This window comes from Crocodylus porosus, unplaced genomic scaffold (genome assembly GCF_001723895.1).
Source record: "Crocodylus porosus isolate Cpor-Errol unplaced genomic scaffold, CroPor_comp1, whole genome shotgun sequence".
NCBI classification, from domain to species: domain Eukaryota; kingdom Metazoa; phylum Chordata; order Crocodylia; family Crocodylidae; genus Crocodylus; species Crocodylus porosus.
Genome location: NW_017728947.1, coordinates 2250637 through 2265661, shown reverse-complemented (window position 1 = coordinate 2265661; position 15025 = coordinate 2250637). Strand labels below are relative to the sequence as shown.

The 15025-nt window shown below is 61.1% G+C and overlaps 3 protein-coding genes across 7 annotated transcripts in view; all 3 read right to left on the bottom strand.

The window, feature by feature from the left end:
- The window catches only part of LOC109320799 (AP-2 complex subunit alpha-2), a 621923-nt gene that overhangs the window by 57806 nt on the left and 549092 nt on the right, over nt 1–15025 (bottom strand). The window lies entirely within an intron of this gene.
- Nucleotides 587–2699, bottom strand: FGF21 (fibroblast growth factor 21). Its single transcript, XM_019551104.1, has 3 exons — nt 1980–2699; nt 1389–1492; nt 587–1199 (listed from the first exon to the last, which is right to left on the bottom strand). The coding sequence occupies exons 1-3, from the start codon at nt 2218–2220 to the stop codon at nt 900–902; spliced, it is 645 nt and encodes a 214-aa protein (XP_019406649.1). The 5' UTR covers nt 2221–2699; the 3' UTR covers nt 587–899.
- BCAT2 (branched chain amino acid transaminase 2) lies at nt 5720–14244 on the bottom strand. Its single transcript, XM_019551091.1, has 11 exons — nt 14143–14244; nt 11414–11488; nt 10975–11175; nt 10782–10892; nt 10373–10492; nt 9430–9593; nt 8826–8968; nt 8261–8346; nt 7717–7857; nt 7403–7477; nt 5720–7084 (listed from the first exon to the last, which is right to left on the bottom strand). The coding sequence occupies exons 1-11, from the start codon at nt 14188–14190 to the stop codon at nt 7046–7048; spliced, it is 1203 nt and encodes a 400-aa protein (XP_019406636.1). The 5' UTR covers nt 14191–14244; the 3' UTR covers nt 5720–7045.

Below are 15025 nucleotides of genomic sequence, written 5' to 3'. Positions count from 1 at the left end.
ACACACACACACACACACACACACACACACACACACACTTCACATCCTCCCACACATGGATCACACTTCCCCACCCCCCACACTGTGATGCGAGACAGAGCTGGGAGGGAAGAAGAGAGGGAGACTGGTCTCTGCTGGGAGGCAGTGGGGTGATGGGGTGAACAAGCAGCTTTGGCAGGGATAGGCTGGGGGGTGCACTGCACACCCTGACCAGCAGGTGTCACTGCTCCCCAGGCTGCACACTGCATGCAACACCACAACTGGCCACTGGGTGCCACTGTGGGGGGGAAAGGGGGCTGTTAAGCCTGAGGTGGGGATGAGGGTGCCTGGGGGGAGAGCCACACAGCAGGGTAGGGTGAGAGGTGCACCATGCTGTGGGGAGCAGGGCAAGGGCACAAGGGGGCAACATGGAGCAGGGAGCCCACCACCCCTCAGCCTGGGGTCTGTACAGCACCTGGCATGGTGGGGGCCAGCCCCCATAAACCCACCATCACAGGCCCTCTTTCCCCCATTAACCACCCCCGATGCCCACTCCAGTATCAGCTCCAACCCTTCACACCCCAACAAGGTCCACAGGACACAGCAGTTGAGCTCAGCCCTCTTTATTCACTCCAGGCGGCTGGCGCAGCCACACCATAAATACCAAGAACCCCCCACACAATAAATAAACCCAGTGGGTAATAAATAGTCTCTTAAATACATAGAAAAGAAAAGGATGAGGATGAAATGCCACAAAACCTCCCATTCCCCTCCAGAGTCTGGAGTGGTCCTGGAGGGGTGCAGGGAATCTGTTCCAGGGCTGGGAGACAACCCAGGTGTCCGGCTCCCAGCCTCCCTGCTCTACGCCATCACACGCTGCCCCCTCTCCAAGCAGCAACAGAACCCAGGCGTCCCGGCTCTCAGATGATGTAGCTGGGACTCAACACCTCAGGGGTCCGGCCCAGGATTCCCAGGGGGTCGGCAGAGTCCGCATCCACACCGGGCTGGGAGAAGGGGTACTCCAGGAGCACAGGTTCGGCGGGGATGTGGCTGACCAAGGGCAGCCACTGCATGAGTGGGGTGCCTGGGCGCCCTGTCCCCGGCAAGGCCCCGGAGGGTGTCAGGCTGAGGGGCCGGTTGTGGCGCTCCGAGATGTACAGATTGTAGCCGTCGCTCAGCACCTTCTCCCGGAAGTTACAGGCCTCAGTGGAGTACGAGCCCTGTGTGGGGAGGAAAGGGGGACATGAGCAGTGGTGTCACATGCTGAGCCCCTCCTGGAGCGAAGGGAGAACTCCGGTATCCTGGCTCCCGGCTCCTCCCTCTGGACTCTAACCCACCAGGCCCTACTCGCCTCCCAGAGCTGGGGGAGCATCCAAGAGCCCAGTGATGGCAAGTCCTGCCACACTCACCACTCCATAGAGCCGCCCCCGGACATCCATGCACAGGAACTGCAGGGATTTTGCCGCCTGGATCTGGACCACCCCCGGCTTCACCGCCTTGATCTCCATCAGACCTGCCACGGCCCCACACCATCAGCCACAGAACCCAGGCATCTGGGACCCTGCCCTGCACCCTCCTCCCCCAAGCCACCCCACAACACCCCACTCCCCTCTCAGAGCTGGGGGGTGGAACCCAGGCATCTGGGCTCCCAGCTCCACCCTGCTCTACCCCACCAGCCCTCACTCCCCTCCCAGGACTAGAAGAGAACCCAGGAGTCCTGGCTCCCAGATCCCCCTGCTCTAACCACCCCGGCCACGCTCCCAGCCCCAAAGCTGGGATGGAACCCAGGTCTCTGAGCTCCCAGCCCCACCAGACCCCAACACTCCTCCCAAAGCCAGAAAAGAACCCAGGTGTCCTGGCTCCTAGATCCCCACCCCCCGCTGTAGCCCACCAGATCCCCCCACTCCCATCCAAGGACCACAACAGAAAGCAAGCATCATGGATCCAAGCTCCCCCCTCCCCCATCCTGGAGCCCAGGTGTCCGGGTGGTGGGCACTTACTGTATGGGCTCTGCTGAGGCACTCCCCGCACATGGCCGTCAGGCAGGATCTCCAGGTGCAGCTGCGTGTGCTCGTTGGCCGTGTACAGGTGCCGAAGACGCACCTGCCCATCGAGGGCTAATAGGGGGCTGGAGTCACGCAGTGGGGAGCCTAGAGCAGGGCCAGGGGAGCTGGCCCCCCAGAGCAGCACACCTGCCAGCAACCAGCACGGCCCGGACACACGAGGCCATGGTCCCGCCATGGCCAGGAGCACAGGGAGCAGCAGCAGGATGGAACCCAGGTGTCCTGGCTCCCAGGCCCCCCTGATCTAACTACTCGACTCTACTCTCTATACCTGGAAAGAAAACCTAGGTGCCCCCCACCCCCACCCCCGCCACTCTAACCACTGGACTCTATTCCCCTCCTGCACCTGGGGAGAGAACCCAGGCGTCCCGCTGTCAGCTGCAGGTAGCAGTGATGGGGTGGAGGGTTCCCAGCAGGGTAGAGAACACAGCTCTGTCCACACTCCTTCACTCGTACTTCCTCTCTCCTGCCTTTCCTGTGTCCCAGGCCTGGTCTTATACCCCTGAGGCCCCCCCCACCCCCACCCACAACCCACATGCTCCCGTCTAGCTCCTGTTTTGGCAGAGAAAGGCAAATGATGCAACTGTAGGAAGGGGGGGAGAAGGGGAAGGAAAGGGAGGGGGGGCTCCAGCCAGTTCCACCCAGCCCAGCCACTGCACCTGTCTAACCCGATATGTATCTGGCCAGCCTTGTGCCCCCCAACAACCCCCCCGAGCCCCCTGCCACCACCCAGCATGCCACCCAGCTCTTTGTATCCATACAGCTTTCCCCATCCATCCAGCCAGACCTTGATTCATCCACCCCATCCATCCATCGTACCCACACCCCACTGTGTCCATCTACCCCTCCATCCACCCACTAGCTCTATGCATCCATCCATTCCTTGCCTCCCTCCCTCCATCCAACATACTCCTCCATTCACCTATCTATCCCACCCTCCCTCCATCCCCATACACTCTTCTATTACATGCACACACACACACACACACACACACACACACACACACCCCCCCTCCATCCATCCATCTAGGGATTCTCTGCCTCATAGCCTGGGGTCACATGGGCTCCAAGCATGAAAAGAGATGGTGGAGTCTGGGGGTTTGAAGCAGGGGGCTGGGAGCCCGGACACCTGGGTTCCCTCCCTGCTCTGGGAGAAGAGAGGGGCTTGGTGGATTAGAGAAGGGAGCTGGGAGCTAGCCAGTGAGTTCTGGTGAATTAGGATGGGGTGGGGAGAGCTGGGAGCTAGGACGCCTGAGTTCTCTCCTCGCTCCCCACCCCAGTGTAACCTGGCCTCCGACCAACAAACCCATCACAGATCTAAATATTTGGCTTTGCCACATGGCTGGGCCAGGCTGGGCCAAGGGGGACAAAGGTTGTGCAGGAAGCAGGGTGGGGTGGGGGGAAGGGGTCAGTGACTTTCCTTACCCACTTTCCACAGGCACCTCCGGACCCCAGCTCCCCTCCCCTCCAGTAAGCGGCATAGGTGCTGGCTTGGCCCTGATGCCAGATACCCCCGGTGCCACCCACCTGCTGTGGGAAAGGGCCTAGTCACCCCCTGCCAGCCAGTGCCCAGCTGAGGGCACCTGAGTATAGACATGACCTTGGTCCCCATTAACCAGCCAAGGACAAAAATACCTCACCTGAGATAGGAAGAGGGGTTTAGCTTCCCAGGAAGTCCACTGGAAGGCACCCAGCTCCAGCGTGATCTAAGCAACCTAGCCATTGGCACAATGAGGTCACCCCTGGATTCGTAACTGGGCTCTGGCAAATGCCCATCCACCCTGCCCCCTACACCAGGGTCCAGAGTCCCCACCCCAGCACCCAGAGCCCGGGAGGGGAAGTGCCTTTTCCCTAGCACTTCATCCCATAGGAATGTGCTGTGTCAGGCCAGAGATGCAGTTGCCTCTGGGGCGAAGCTGCATGCAGGACTCTTCCCTCAGCAAGAGGCTGCTCAGACCAGGGTAGTTATTATAGGGATCCTCACCCAGCACTGACATGCAGCCACCTCTGGGTTTGGGAGATGTTCAGACAGGACCCCTGCTTGCCTGGTGTTGAGATGTGGCTGCTTCTGGGATGGGATGTGGGAGAATTGCAGGTTTGGGGAGACAGATCTAAGCAGCGTGGGGCTGTTTACACAGGGACCCCCCGCTCATCCAGTGCTGAAAATGTGGCTGCCTCTGGGGTGGGGGCCTAAAGGGCACCATATAACACCCCCCCACTTGCCTAGCAGCAAAATGCACCTGCCTCTGGGGTGTGCACACTGGGGAGCCAATTATACAGGGGACCCCTGGCCCAGCACCAAGATGCAGCCACCTCTGGGGTGGGTCATGGAGGGGGGCTGCCTATACCTGCCTCCCTGGGGAAATGCAGACACCTCTGGGGTGAGAACGGTTCATCCAGCTTGCGTGGCCTGCTGGATCCTACCCACTCGCACAGATCACGAGGGAGCCTCCCTCTATGACGAAAGCACCCCCACACTTCCGTCCCTCCCTCGCCCCCCCGTACATGCCCCCCACCCAGGCAGCTCCAACGTCCGGCGGGCGGGGGTGGCTGATGGATAGCCTGGGTCTTACAGGTCTAAATATTTATCCTGCTTCCTGGCTGCCAGCTCATGTGATCAGGAGGGGTGGGGGAACCCCCCAGAAAGACCCCAAAGCCCTCTACCCGCCCCCCACCAAACCTGAGAGGCACAGGGGGGCACTTCCTCAGAGGAGACAGGGAGGGATGGGAGGATTCTGGGGGGAGGAGACAGAAATGGGAGTGGGTGGCGAGGACAAGAGTTTTAGGGGTGTGAGTTGGGGGGTGCCTGGAGGTGGGGGGCACTGGAATGCCAGGAGGGTGTGGGGACAAAACCAGGAGCTGTGTGGAAAACAGAGGGGAAGAATAAATGAAGGAGCAGGGGCAAGGCTGGTGGAAGTGGGGGAATGGGAAAGCAGGAGGAAGGGAAGGTGAAAGTGGAGAGATGAGGGTAGTGGGGTGAGGGGGCATCACACCCACTGGCCCCCATGAGGGCAAAGAACCCTGCCCCATCTCCAGCCATAGGACCAGCCACTGCCCTAGCCCCAGATCTGCCCCCACCCCCCATGTGTCCGGCTGTGTCTGCTTCCCAGCAGGGCTTACAGTCACATTAATGAGATTTCCCCCCCCACCAAACCTCATGACGTGGGTCCGGATGCCATGGAACCAACGTCAGCCTGTTCTGCCCTGGTCAGTGCCTACGTGGCCTAACTCATCCCCCTGCAGCACCAGGCATGATGGGGGAGAGAGGGACAGGCAGGGGTTGAGTGATGAAAGAAATGGAGCTCCCCTCCAGCCCCCACAGCTGTCGCCCCACATCCCAGACTGCCACCCCTGTCCCATGACCTGCCCCCAGTGCTACCAGCTGCCCCCAGCCCTCCCCCAGCTCAGCCCTTGCCTCTTCAGCCTATGGACTGGACCGTGGGGGGTCTGTACAGCACCTGGTGCAGCAGGTGCCTGACCTCTGTCCATGGGCAGGGGTCTACACAGCATACCTAAGCCCTGATCCTGGTTCGGAGGGCACTGTACAGCTTTACAGAGACCCCAATCTCAGTGCGGAGCTGGGCAGTGACCAGCATAATGAAGGACCCCCAAACTTTGGTCATGTTAACCCCCACATCCCCCTCCCCACATGCACACACATGGATTCAGGACCAGGCTTCAGCCAATGACATTCTATTTAATACAAAAGAAGCTTTAACCACTGAGCAACTTTGCTGTTACCACTGGAGGGGGCAGGGCAGTGGGGGAAACGGGCCCAGATTGGGATTCATGTCCCCCAGCTTCATAATGGCGCAGGGGGAGCTCCTGAAACACCTTGTAGCCAACTGCCACCCCACAAGGCAGACAATCTCTCCCACAATGCACTGCTCCCAGGAGCAAAAGTGTGGGGCAGGGTATAAATTACCCAGAAGGCATTACAACTGTTAGCCAGCTGCAGAGATGAGTGGTTTCCCAGGATGCACTGCACCAGTTGGGCTCTAAGCCGGGGGGAAAATAGGAAAGTGAACCAAGGCACGGCCATGACATGGCAGCAGCAGATGGCCCTCCCAGCCCTTCCCACAATGCACTGCTGCAGGAGCATGCCGAGAATATCGTTACCCAGAAGGCCTTATACTTCTAATTGTTCCTTGAGCTCCTGCCCTCCCCGGGGCCAGTCTGTCTCAGACACCTCTGCCCTGGGAGCAAAGCATTCTTGGATGCGCTACCCAGAAGGCATTGCAGCAATTCAGGGAGCCTCTCCCTGCCTGCCCCTGGGGTGCCACATGCTCTCCCAGAATGCCACACTTCTGGCAGCAAGGCACATGGGGCAGTTTCCCAGAAAGCATTGCACCCGTGAGCAGGGTCCTCCTGTTGGGATGTGGGAACCTCCCAACATATATTGTGAGGCAGATTACCCAGAATGCACTGCAACCCTCCACCACTGAACTGATATTCCCCAGAAGGCATTGCAACAGCTCAAAGCCTGCCGCAGCCAAGGGCACTGGTGTCTCCCAGAATGCACTGCAGGACAGATTACCCAGAAAACATTGCTAATGGCAACAGCAGGGAGCCATTAAACCCACAGGGAGTGTGTGTTGGGGAAGAGGGGTCTATATATATATATTTTGCACTTTAAAAAGAGGAGGGGGGCACACTGTCTCGGGGTCCAGCTGGACAGACAGACAGATGGGCAGATGTCCCCACTCTGAAATCCCAAGCAGGGGGGATCTTTGGGTTCCTGGATCTTTTGGGGTATAGGTCCAGTTAGGGGAGTACCTGCTGGGGGGAGTGACACCAAGGCAAAGGATAGTCCAGGGAGGCATTTGGTAGATACCTGGGGAGATGAAGGCTCCAGACCCAGAGAGATGGGACTGGGGAAGAATTAAAGCCATAGCCACAACCCACCTCACCCCCGGTTGTGGGGGTGGGAGGGGTCTGTCGGAGCAAGAGAGGATCTGGAGTGAAGGAGTCAGGGCCAAGGGGCAGGCAAGATCCGTCCCAGGTCATACAGGGTGCACCCAGTCACTGGACACACGGCCGTACTGTAAGGACAGACAAACAGACAGAGGGTGGGGCGGCATGAGAAAGAGCCAGCAGCCAGACTGGCCCCTAACCACCCATTTCAACCTGCCTGAGCTGTATCTGGGTCTGTGCTGCCCCCTGGTGGTGATGGGGGAAAAGACAGCAGCAGTGACCGCTGACCCCCAGGACCAATGCCCAGCCCCCATGGTCCCTAACCCACCAGCAGTGACCTCCAGCCCCATATAATCCTCCCCACAGGGTAATGCCCTACATGTGTCCACCCCCCAGCCCTGGCTCAGCATAGCCAGCAACCCCCACCCCTGGAAGGTGGTTCTCACCTGGATATCAGTCAGCTCCTTCAGGAAACGCTTGGCCACATCTGGGCCATTCTCCATAGTGGGGATGTGGTAGCTCTGGAAGGCGGGATAGGAATCAGTGGGCTCAGCTTAGTCCCCTGCTCCCAAGTCCCACTTCCACCATCCCCCAGACCCGCAGTCCCATACCACACACCCGCTTCCCTCCAGCCCATGCCTCCAACTCCCACCCCCTTTTCATCCTGGCCCCTCCCACCCCCCAGATCCAACCCTCCTCTGTCCCTCATAGGCCCCACACCAAAAACCTCTCCCTTGGTCCTTCCTGTCAGCTGCCTCACCTGGCCCTGGTAGAGGATGTGGTTGATAGGGCAGACGACACAGGCCGTGCCCGACCCAAACACCTCCTTGACCCGATTCTCATGGAGCCCCTTAAGCAAGTCGGCCATGGTGAAGATCCGCTCCGAGACCTTAAACTCGCCCTGGGGACAGCACCAAGGTTAGGGGAGACTCAGCAGCCCTCTTGGAACCAGGGCACAGACCCAGGGCATAGCTGGCACCAGACTGGGCAGATGGTTAAGGACGGAGGGTGGCACCCCTGGGGCCAAGGGAGAGGCCTCTTTGATGGCAGTGAAGCTGGGGAGGGGTGAGAGTAGGGGTGAACTGGGCAGGAAGTCCTTGGCATCTGCCAGGGAGAGCTGCTGGGAGTGTGGGGAGGGCAACAGGAGTTCCCCACTGTTGGTGGGAGTCACACCAATGACCAGATTCAGGCATGGGAGGGGCCAGAGCAGGGGAATAAGCCCTGCCCCTGCATAGGACATGGGCAGGATCAAGACAGGCCCTGCTCACCCGCTCATGCCCCAGCCCCTCCCCCCCCCCACTCACCCACTTGCGCCCCAAGTCCAGCAGGCTCTGGCGAATTACTCCTGGGAGAATGATGCCATTCAGTGGGGGGGTCACCAGCTCCAGATCTGGAAGGGGAAGGGACCAGTCAGCCCAGACAGCATCCCCCTCCCTGGGCCCTAGAGCAGCTGCTTCTGGGGTTGCATGAACTGGGGGACTGGTTACAGAGGACTCGCAAATCTGGCACCAAGATGCAGCTGCCTCTCAGGTGGGGTTGTGACCACCCAGGCAGCTGCTTCACCTAGGAGGGAGGCTCCAGAACAACCTCCCAGGGAGAGGCTGAAGGAGGAGAAATGAAGTCCTGTGACCCCAGGTCCAGCCAAGACATTGGGGTTCCCTCCCCAGCTCTGGAGTGGGCAGGAAGCATCATGCTGCAGGAATCTACTCCCCAACCAATGCCAGCACTGCAGTACTGTGACCATCGCTGACCACTCATGGGGAGGGCTGGGGCTGCTACAGCTTGGGTCTCCCAGCCATGCCATGATTGGCTGTGACCCTGCTTAGCAGAAGAGTCAAGACCCCCACCAGGGGCTAGGGGAGTCCTCACCTCCATGCTCATCAGTCCAGTACATGAAGATGTTCATGGTGCCCACCTCGGTCACCTGGTGGTCATCTCCATAGAGCCACAGGACCTGCTGGCAGCCCTTCTTGGCAGCCTCGTTCTGGACATAAATGGTAGGGCCGTAGTTCCTAGGCAAGGGGAGAGATGGGGCAGGGCCATTTGGATAACCATGGGCAGTGCCAGCCTGGGTGACAGATATCAGCTCCCTCCAGTGCCAGGATGGAGAGACAGGGTATGGACAAGGCTATGTGGGGCAGCCTGGGGAGACAGGGCAGGGGTGGGCATCACTAGCACCAGGGGGGAGAGTATGATATGGGGACGGAGTGGTACCCCTGCCCAGTCCCAGGCTGGGGGGGTAAGGGGCAGAGCGAGCCCACACACACCAGGCAGGGGAGACAGGCATGGATGGACTGAGAACAGTGCCAGGCTGTCTAGCAGATACAGTCTGGGGTGGGGGGCAGAGAGGTGGGGTAGGGCACGTCATGGGCTGCTGATACAGTGTCCCCTCCTCTGGCACTGAGATGCAGTGACTTCTGGGTGGGGAATGCTGGGGGCAGGAGAGAGGTGGGGTGGTGCTCCTGGTACTCACCCGCCCACCTTGCAGTCCCCGACACCGCCCATCCAGGCACGGACGAAGCGGGGGTCGGCCAGCAGCGAAACGGGGCTGAAGTTTCCTGTGGGGAAGTAGGGCCCAACCGGCCCCAGGATGACGAACAGGAGGGCATAGCTAGACTTGCTCACCCCCAGGGACGGCTGTGGGGAGGGAGGGCATGGTAAATGCAGTATTAACCACCTGAGCACTGTCCCCGTTTCATGGGCTCAGCCACCCCGGAACCCAAGCAGGAGGGGGAAGATTTTACAAGTTGACTTTCACAGTGGAGGGGGAGCGAATTTTGGGGGACAGCACAAAGTGAGGGGCAGGGAATCCAAACTGATTTGGGGAAGGTGATTTCAGGGGGATCCCAGCTGGACATGGTCAAGATCCCAGGGGACAGGGCAGGTGAGAGGGGTACAGACTGGAGGCTCAATTTCAGGGCACATGGAATTCAGAGGGAATCTCAAAGGGAATGAGATTTAGGAGAAAGCAAAGGGGAGCTAGGAAAGGAGATCCAGATTAGCAAGTACAGGGTGCACAGAGAGGACCCAGGCTAGGAGTACAGAAGAGAGCAGGGGACACAGGGACCCATCACCTGGTGCTAGATGCAGCCACCTCTGGGGTGGGGGCTGTTTATACAGGAACCCTGGATTTGGGGAGCAGAAGGTAGCGAGATCCAGGCTGGGGACTGAGCTGTTAAGGTACGTGGGGCTCAGGATGATCCAGGCTGGGGGGGGGGTTGAGATGTGGGGGTACAGGAGAATGGGGTTCAGAATCTAGAGCAGAGGGCAGGGAGATCCCAGTCAGCGGGCACAGATTTGGGGCGCAGGGAGGGAGAAGAGGGGGATCCAGGTTAGAGACAAAACTGGACTCCTTCCTCCCAAACCCATCTGTAGTCCACCCCTTATCTTCCCCCTCAGGGTTGGGGCTCAGGCACCTCGGTCCCAATGAAGGTAGGCCGAATGTACAGGCTGGCGCTGTCAGAGCGGGGCACCCAGTCCTGGTCGATGGAGATGAGCTGACAAATGCACTCTAGCAACTCAGCCTGATCAAAGGCCTGGTGGGGAGAAGGGCATGACTGAGACATACCCAACTGCAGACCCCTCCCAAGGCAGGACAAGACCCCAAGAGTCTGGGCTCCCAGCCCCATATGCTGCTGTAACCCCACTGAGTGGGGAAAGAACCCAGGAGTCCCAGCTCAAGCCCTCCAGACCTCACTCTGGTCCCCCAGCTGGGAGAGCCCAGCCATCCTGGCGCCCAGCTCCATAAATCACAGTAACCCACCAGAGCCCACTGAGGTGGCAGAGCACAGAGGTGTCTGCCCCACATCCCCACCAGGTACTCACAGGTAAGCAGGCCCTCACGGCTGACCGGTGCATGCGCTCCATGTTCAGTGTGGGCCGGAAGAGGCGGATACGCTGGTCAGGCCCCCGAAAAGCCTTCATGCCCTCAAACAGCTGGGACAGGACACAAGCGGTCAGCTGGGAAGAGTTGGCCAGATGAGAACCTAGCACCAGGATGTGACTGGGGGAGGCTCACCTCCACAGAGTAGTGCAGAGCAGAGGAGGCTGGGTGCAGGGTGAGGTTCTGGAAGGGCTTGATGTGAGGTCTGCCCCAGCCCCTGTCCTGGCTCCACTCCACCGTCAGCATGTGGTCCGTGAAGTTTTTACCAAACACCAGAGCCCCAGGGTCCGGCTGGGGCTTCAGGTGTTGGCTCAGCTCCACGTGGAGGTCGGAGGCCTGGTGGAGAACCCAGAAGTCCTGGCTCCCAGCTGGCAGCCACACCCACCCCTTGGTGGAGCGGGTAGAGACCCCAGGAGTCCAGGTTCACAGTTCCTCTGCTCTAACCCACCAGACCCTGCTCCCCTTGCAGCACTGGGATAGAACCCGGGAGGCCTGGTACCAGCCCCCTGCTCTGCCTCATCAGACCTTGCTCCCCTGCCCAAGCTAGGAGAACCCAGGTGTCCGGGGGTCTCACCTTAAAGATGCTGCTGAAGGGTCTCTGGGATCCAAGCAGGGCTGTGAGGGCAGCACAAACCCGTCCTGGCAGCACCTGGGGGAGACAAGCAGATGGGGGGGCAGGGATGGGGGGGCATAGCCTCTTGTCACAGCACCCTAGGGCTCCGCCCCTAGAGCTCCCCACCTCCTCAAAGCACAGCGCCCCCTAGTGCCCCTCGATGGGCACAGTCCAGGCCTGATCCCATCAAAGCAAACAGACTGGTTAATATGTAACCCCCAGCCCCAGGGCAGGTGCCACAGTCCAGAGCCAGGGCTGCTGGGAGCCTGTGAGGGGGCTTCCCAAGATGCTCTGGGGCCAGGGCAGAGTCCAGGCAGCTGAGCAGGGAGACTAGGAGCCCTGACACCTGGGTTCTGCCTGCAGCACTGGGAGGTGAGTGTTGGGAACTGGGGGCCCAGATGCCTGGGTGCTGCTCACAGCGCTGGGTATAGAGTGGGCTCTGGTGGGTTAGAGCTGGGGGGGCTGGGAGCCCAGACACCTGGGGTCTACCCCACTGTGGGAGGGGAGCAGGGCCTGGCATTAGGGCAGGGGTGGGAGCCCAGACCCCTGGGTTCTCTCCTTGGCCAGGGGCCCTGGCTCATTGCTATTCCCACCACTCGCCTGCACACAAAGGGCTCTGTTGGGGATGCAGGAGGAGGTGCCTGCCTGGTGTGGGAACTACCCTCCCCCCCACCCCCGGTCTGGACTTTGCCTGGGCTGGCCCAGGGCTCGCAGAGCTGCAGGGACTTGAGGGCCACGCAGCAGCCAGACATGCACGGAGCAAAGCGGGACTCAGCCCCCTGCCAAAAATGCCTGCCAGATACCTGGGTCTATGGTAAGCTCTTTGCCCGTGGTCCCAGATGACTGGGTTCCTGGGGCCACCCATTTCCCCTCCTTTGGGTTCATCCCCTCACTGGGGATCATGGCAAATGGCTTTCTGTTCCCAAACACCTGGGTTCATGATCTGTTCTCTCACCTCCATCCCTCCCCTGGGGTGAAAGGGAAGTTTCTTTCCCACCCTGGGCACCTGGGTTCCCAGTCTGACTCCCAAATCCCTGTTGGACCTGTGCCCCCCTGCCCCAGACACCTGGGTTCCTTCCTCCCCACCCCCTCCCCAAGTCACAGCAGGTTTCCCCTCGCACTTGAACATGGATCCATAGTGGAGCACTGCCCTCACCCATCTCCCACCATTAGGCCATTTGTGAAACTTGGTCATAGCAGGAGACTACATGGTGTAGGGGCTGGAGATCAGGACCAGGACACCTGGGTCCCAAGGAAAGGGGGGGCAGCAGTTTAATTTCCAGGCAAGAAATAAGAAGAAAGTGGAGTGAAAAAGGTTTGAAAGTATATCAGAGTGAGGCTTAAGAGTCTGAACACCTGGGTACTCTCCCAGCTCTAGGAGGCGAGCGGGTCTATGAGGTGTCAAGCAAGGTGCTGGGATACAACCCAGGTGTCCGGGCTCCCAGCCCTTCACTCTTCACCAGAGATGGGCAATTATTTTGAGCAGAGGGCCACTTACTGAGTTTTGGGAAGCCATCAAGGGCCTCATGACCAGCAGCTGGGGGCAGATAAATATTAGTTTTCTAAATTTTTTAGGGGCCCCACAGACCAGATAGAATGGCCTGGTGGGCCACATTTTGCCCACCTCTACTCTATACCCTCCAGGCATCTGGGATCCCAGCTCTGGGAGGTGAAGGGAGGGGGTCGGGGGGTGTTGAGCAAGGTGCTGGGAGCCCAGACACCTGGGTTGTATCCCTGGTCTGGGAAAGGAGCCAGCCTGAGAGGTTAAAGCAGGAGGATCTGGGAGCCTGGATTCTCTCCCAGTGCTGTGAGGAGAGTGAGTCTGGGGGCTTAGAGCAGGCAGCAGGGCTAGGAGCCTGGACTCCTGGGTTCACTCCCAGCTGTGGGCAGGGACTGGGCTCCTCCTCAGTCAGAGCAAGGGCAGGCAGGACACCTGGCTGTAATCCAGCTCCAGGAGGGGAAGGGCTCACAAGTGCCAGGGCCTGAAATGAATCCACTGGAAACCACGAGCAGCCGCTAAGAGCCAGGGAGCACCAAAGGCCCCACACCCAGCACCAGGGGCAAGCGCTGGGTGAGGACCCAGGGCCCAAGGCAGGGTACAGCCCAGCTTGCTGAGCAGCCCTTCCCCTGGCAGCCAGTGCTTAGCCTGGGACCCCTCCTGCCCCCCAGGTCCCCTGCCCTGTGCCTGTCATATCATACACGACACAAGCCTCTGCTGTTAGTGGCCCTGCCAAGAGGAGTGAAGGGCACTGGGGGGGGCGCAGGGGCTGCGAGTCGGGAGTGAGGGGCACCGGCAGGGCATAGGGTGCCCCTCACTCCCAACCCGCAGCCCCTGCCCCACCAGCCCTGGTGCAACGTGCCCAGGACACCTTCCCCACAGGAGCCCGCCTGTCCCAGCCGATGCCCCACGGCCCGGGGGGGCCCAGCCTCAGCCTGTCCCCCCGCCCCTCTCCGGACCTCCTCTGGGCCCCACGGCCCCCGCCCCGGGAGGCTCCCGCCGCTCCGCTCCTTCCGCCCCGCAGGGCCCCGGCTCCCCCGGGACAGGTGCGGAGCAGGATCTGACGCGGGCACAGGTGAGCACGGCGGGGCACGGGGCGGGAGTGCGTGGCTCCGGGCGGGGGGGTTAGAGATGCAGCCCGAGCCCGGGCGGTGCCGGTGCCCTCGCTCCCGGCCAGACCGCCCGCACTCACCCCGAGGCGAGCACGGGCCCAGGTCCCCAGCACCGCCGCTGCTGCCATGGCCGGTGTCACCGCCAAATACCCCCTACCCCCCCGCGCTGCCACGGCCTAGCCACGCCCCCTCCCTGTCGCCCAATGAGGACCCGCCCCCGCGAGGGTCCCCGCCAATGGCAGAGGGCGTCTGCCGCGGGCGTCTGCCCCCTCCTAGCCTCCCCCAATAACGGGCGCCCAAAGGAGCCGCGGCCCCCCCCTCGTGGCTCCGCCCCCAGCCTGGCTCCGCCCCGAGCGGCCCCCTCCTCCAACGGAGGGCAGGGCAGGAGGGGACCCTACCCCCGATAGTATTTTCCTGATGGGAGGGGGGCGTGGGGGAGCCTGGCCAATTAGATCATCCCGTCTGTCCTACGCCCACCCCAGCAACCAATGGGAGCCGAGGACTGGCACCCCCTTCCCTCCCGCCAAGCATGGGGTACGGCCTGCCCCCACCCCAGCAGCTGCAGCCTGGTGGGGTGGGGGGGGCACTGCTTTGGGGGAAGCCCGCAGCTCCCCCCCCCCACTCCCCCATAAGGCTTGGGCAGAGACAAGCGGCTCTCGTGGGGGGGGCGGCCGTGCCTTCCCCACCCCGAGCAGCATCCATCCCTCGGGCAGCCCCACGCCCAGGTGCACCGACCCCACCGCGTGCCTGCTAATTGCTCCCTGGGCTCCATTTCCAGCCCTTAATCACCGCTCCTGGAGCACTAAGGGGAGCGTAATTGAGCTCATTGATTTCTGGAGCAGCCCTCGGCCTCGCTAGCAGCGGGAAGAGCTGCCTGGGGTGGGATTAGCCTGCTCGGTGCTGGGGCTGGCCGGACAGGAGACCCATCCCCTGGCCTCCGGGGTAAGGTGCTGCCACAGGCTC

Bases quoted from the DNA above. Each gene is read 5' to 3' on its own strand.
- FGF21 (XM_019551104.1), bottom strand. From the start codon at position 2,220: ATGGCGGGACCATGGCCTCGTGTGTCCGGGCCGTGCTGGTTGCTGGCA. The intron at 1,493-1,979 runs GTAAGTGCCCAC...GGGCCGTGGCAG, and splicing joins GCCTCAGCAGAGCCCATACA to GTCTGATGGAGATCAAGGCG. The intron at 1,200-1,388 runs GTGAGTGTGGCA...CTCCCCACACAG, and splicing joins GGGGGCGGCTCTATGGAGTG to GGCTCGTACTCCACTGAGGC.
- BCAT2 (XM_019551091.1), bottom strand. From the start codon at position 14,190: ATGGCAGCAGCGGCGGTGCTGGGGACCTGGGCCCGTGCTCGCCTCGGG. The intron at 10,893-10,974 runs GTGAGCCTCCCC...GTCCTGTCCCAG, and splicing joins CTCTGCACTACTCTGTGGAG to CTGTTTGAGGGCATGAAGGC. The intron at 9,594-10,372 runs GTGCCTGAGCCC...CCCTCCCCACAG, and splicing joins CTACCTTCATTGGGACCGAG to CCGTCCCTGGGGGTGAGCAA.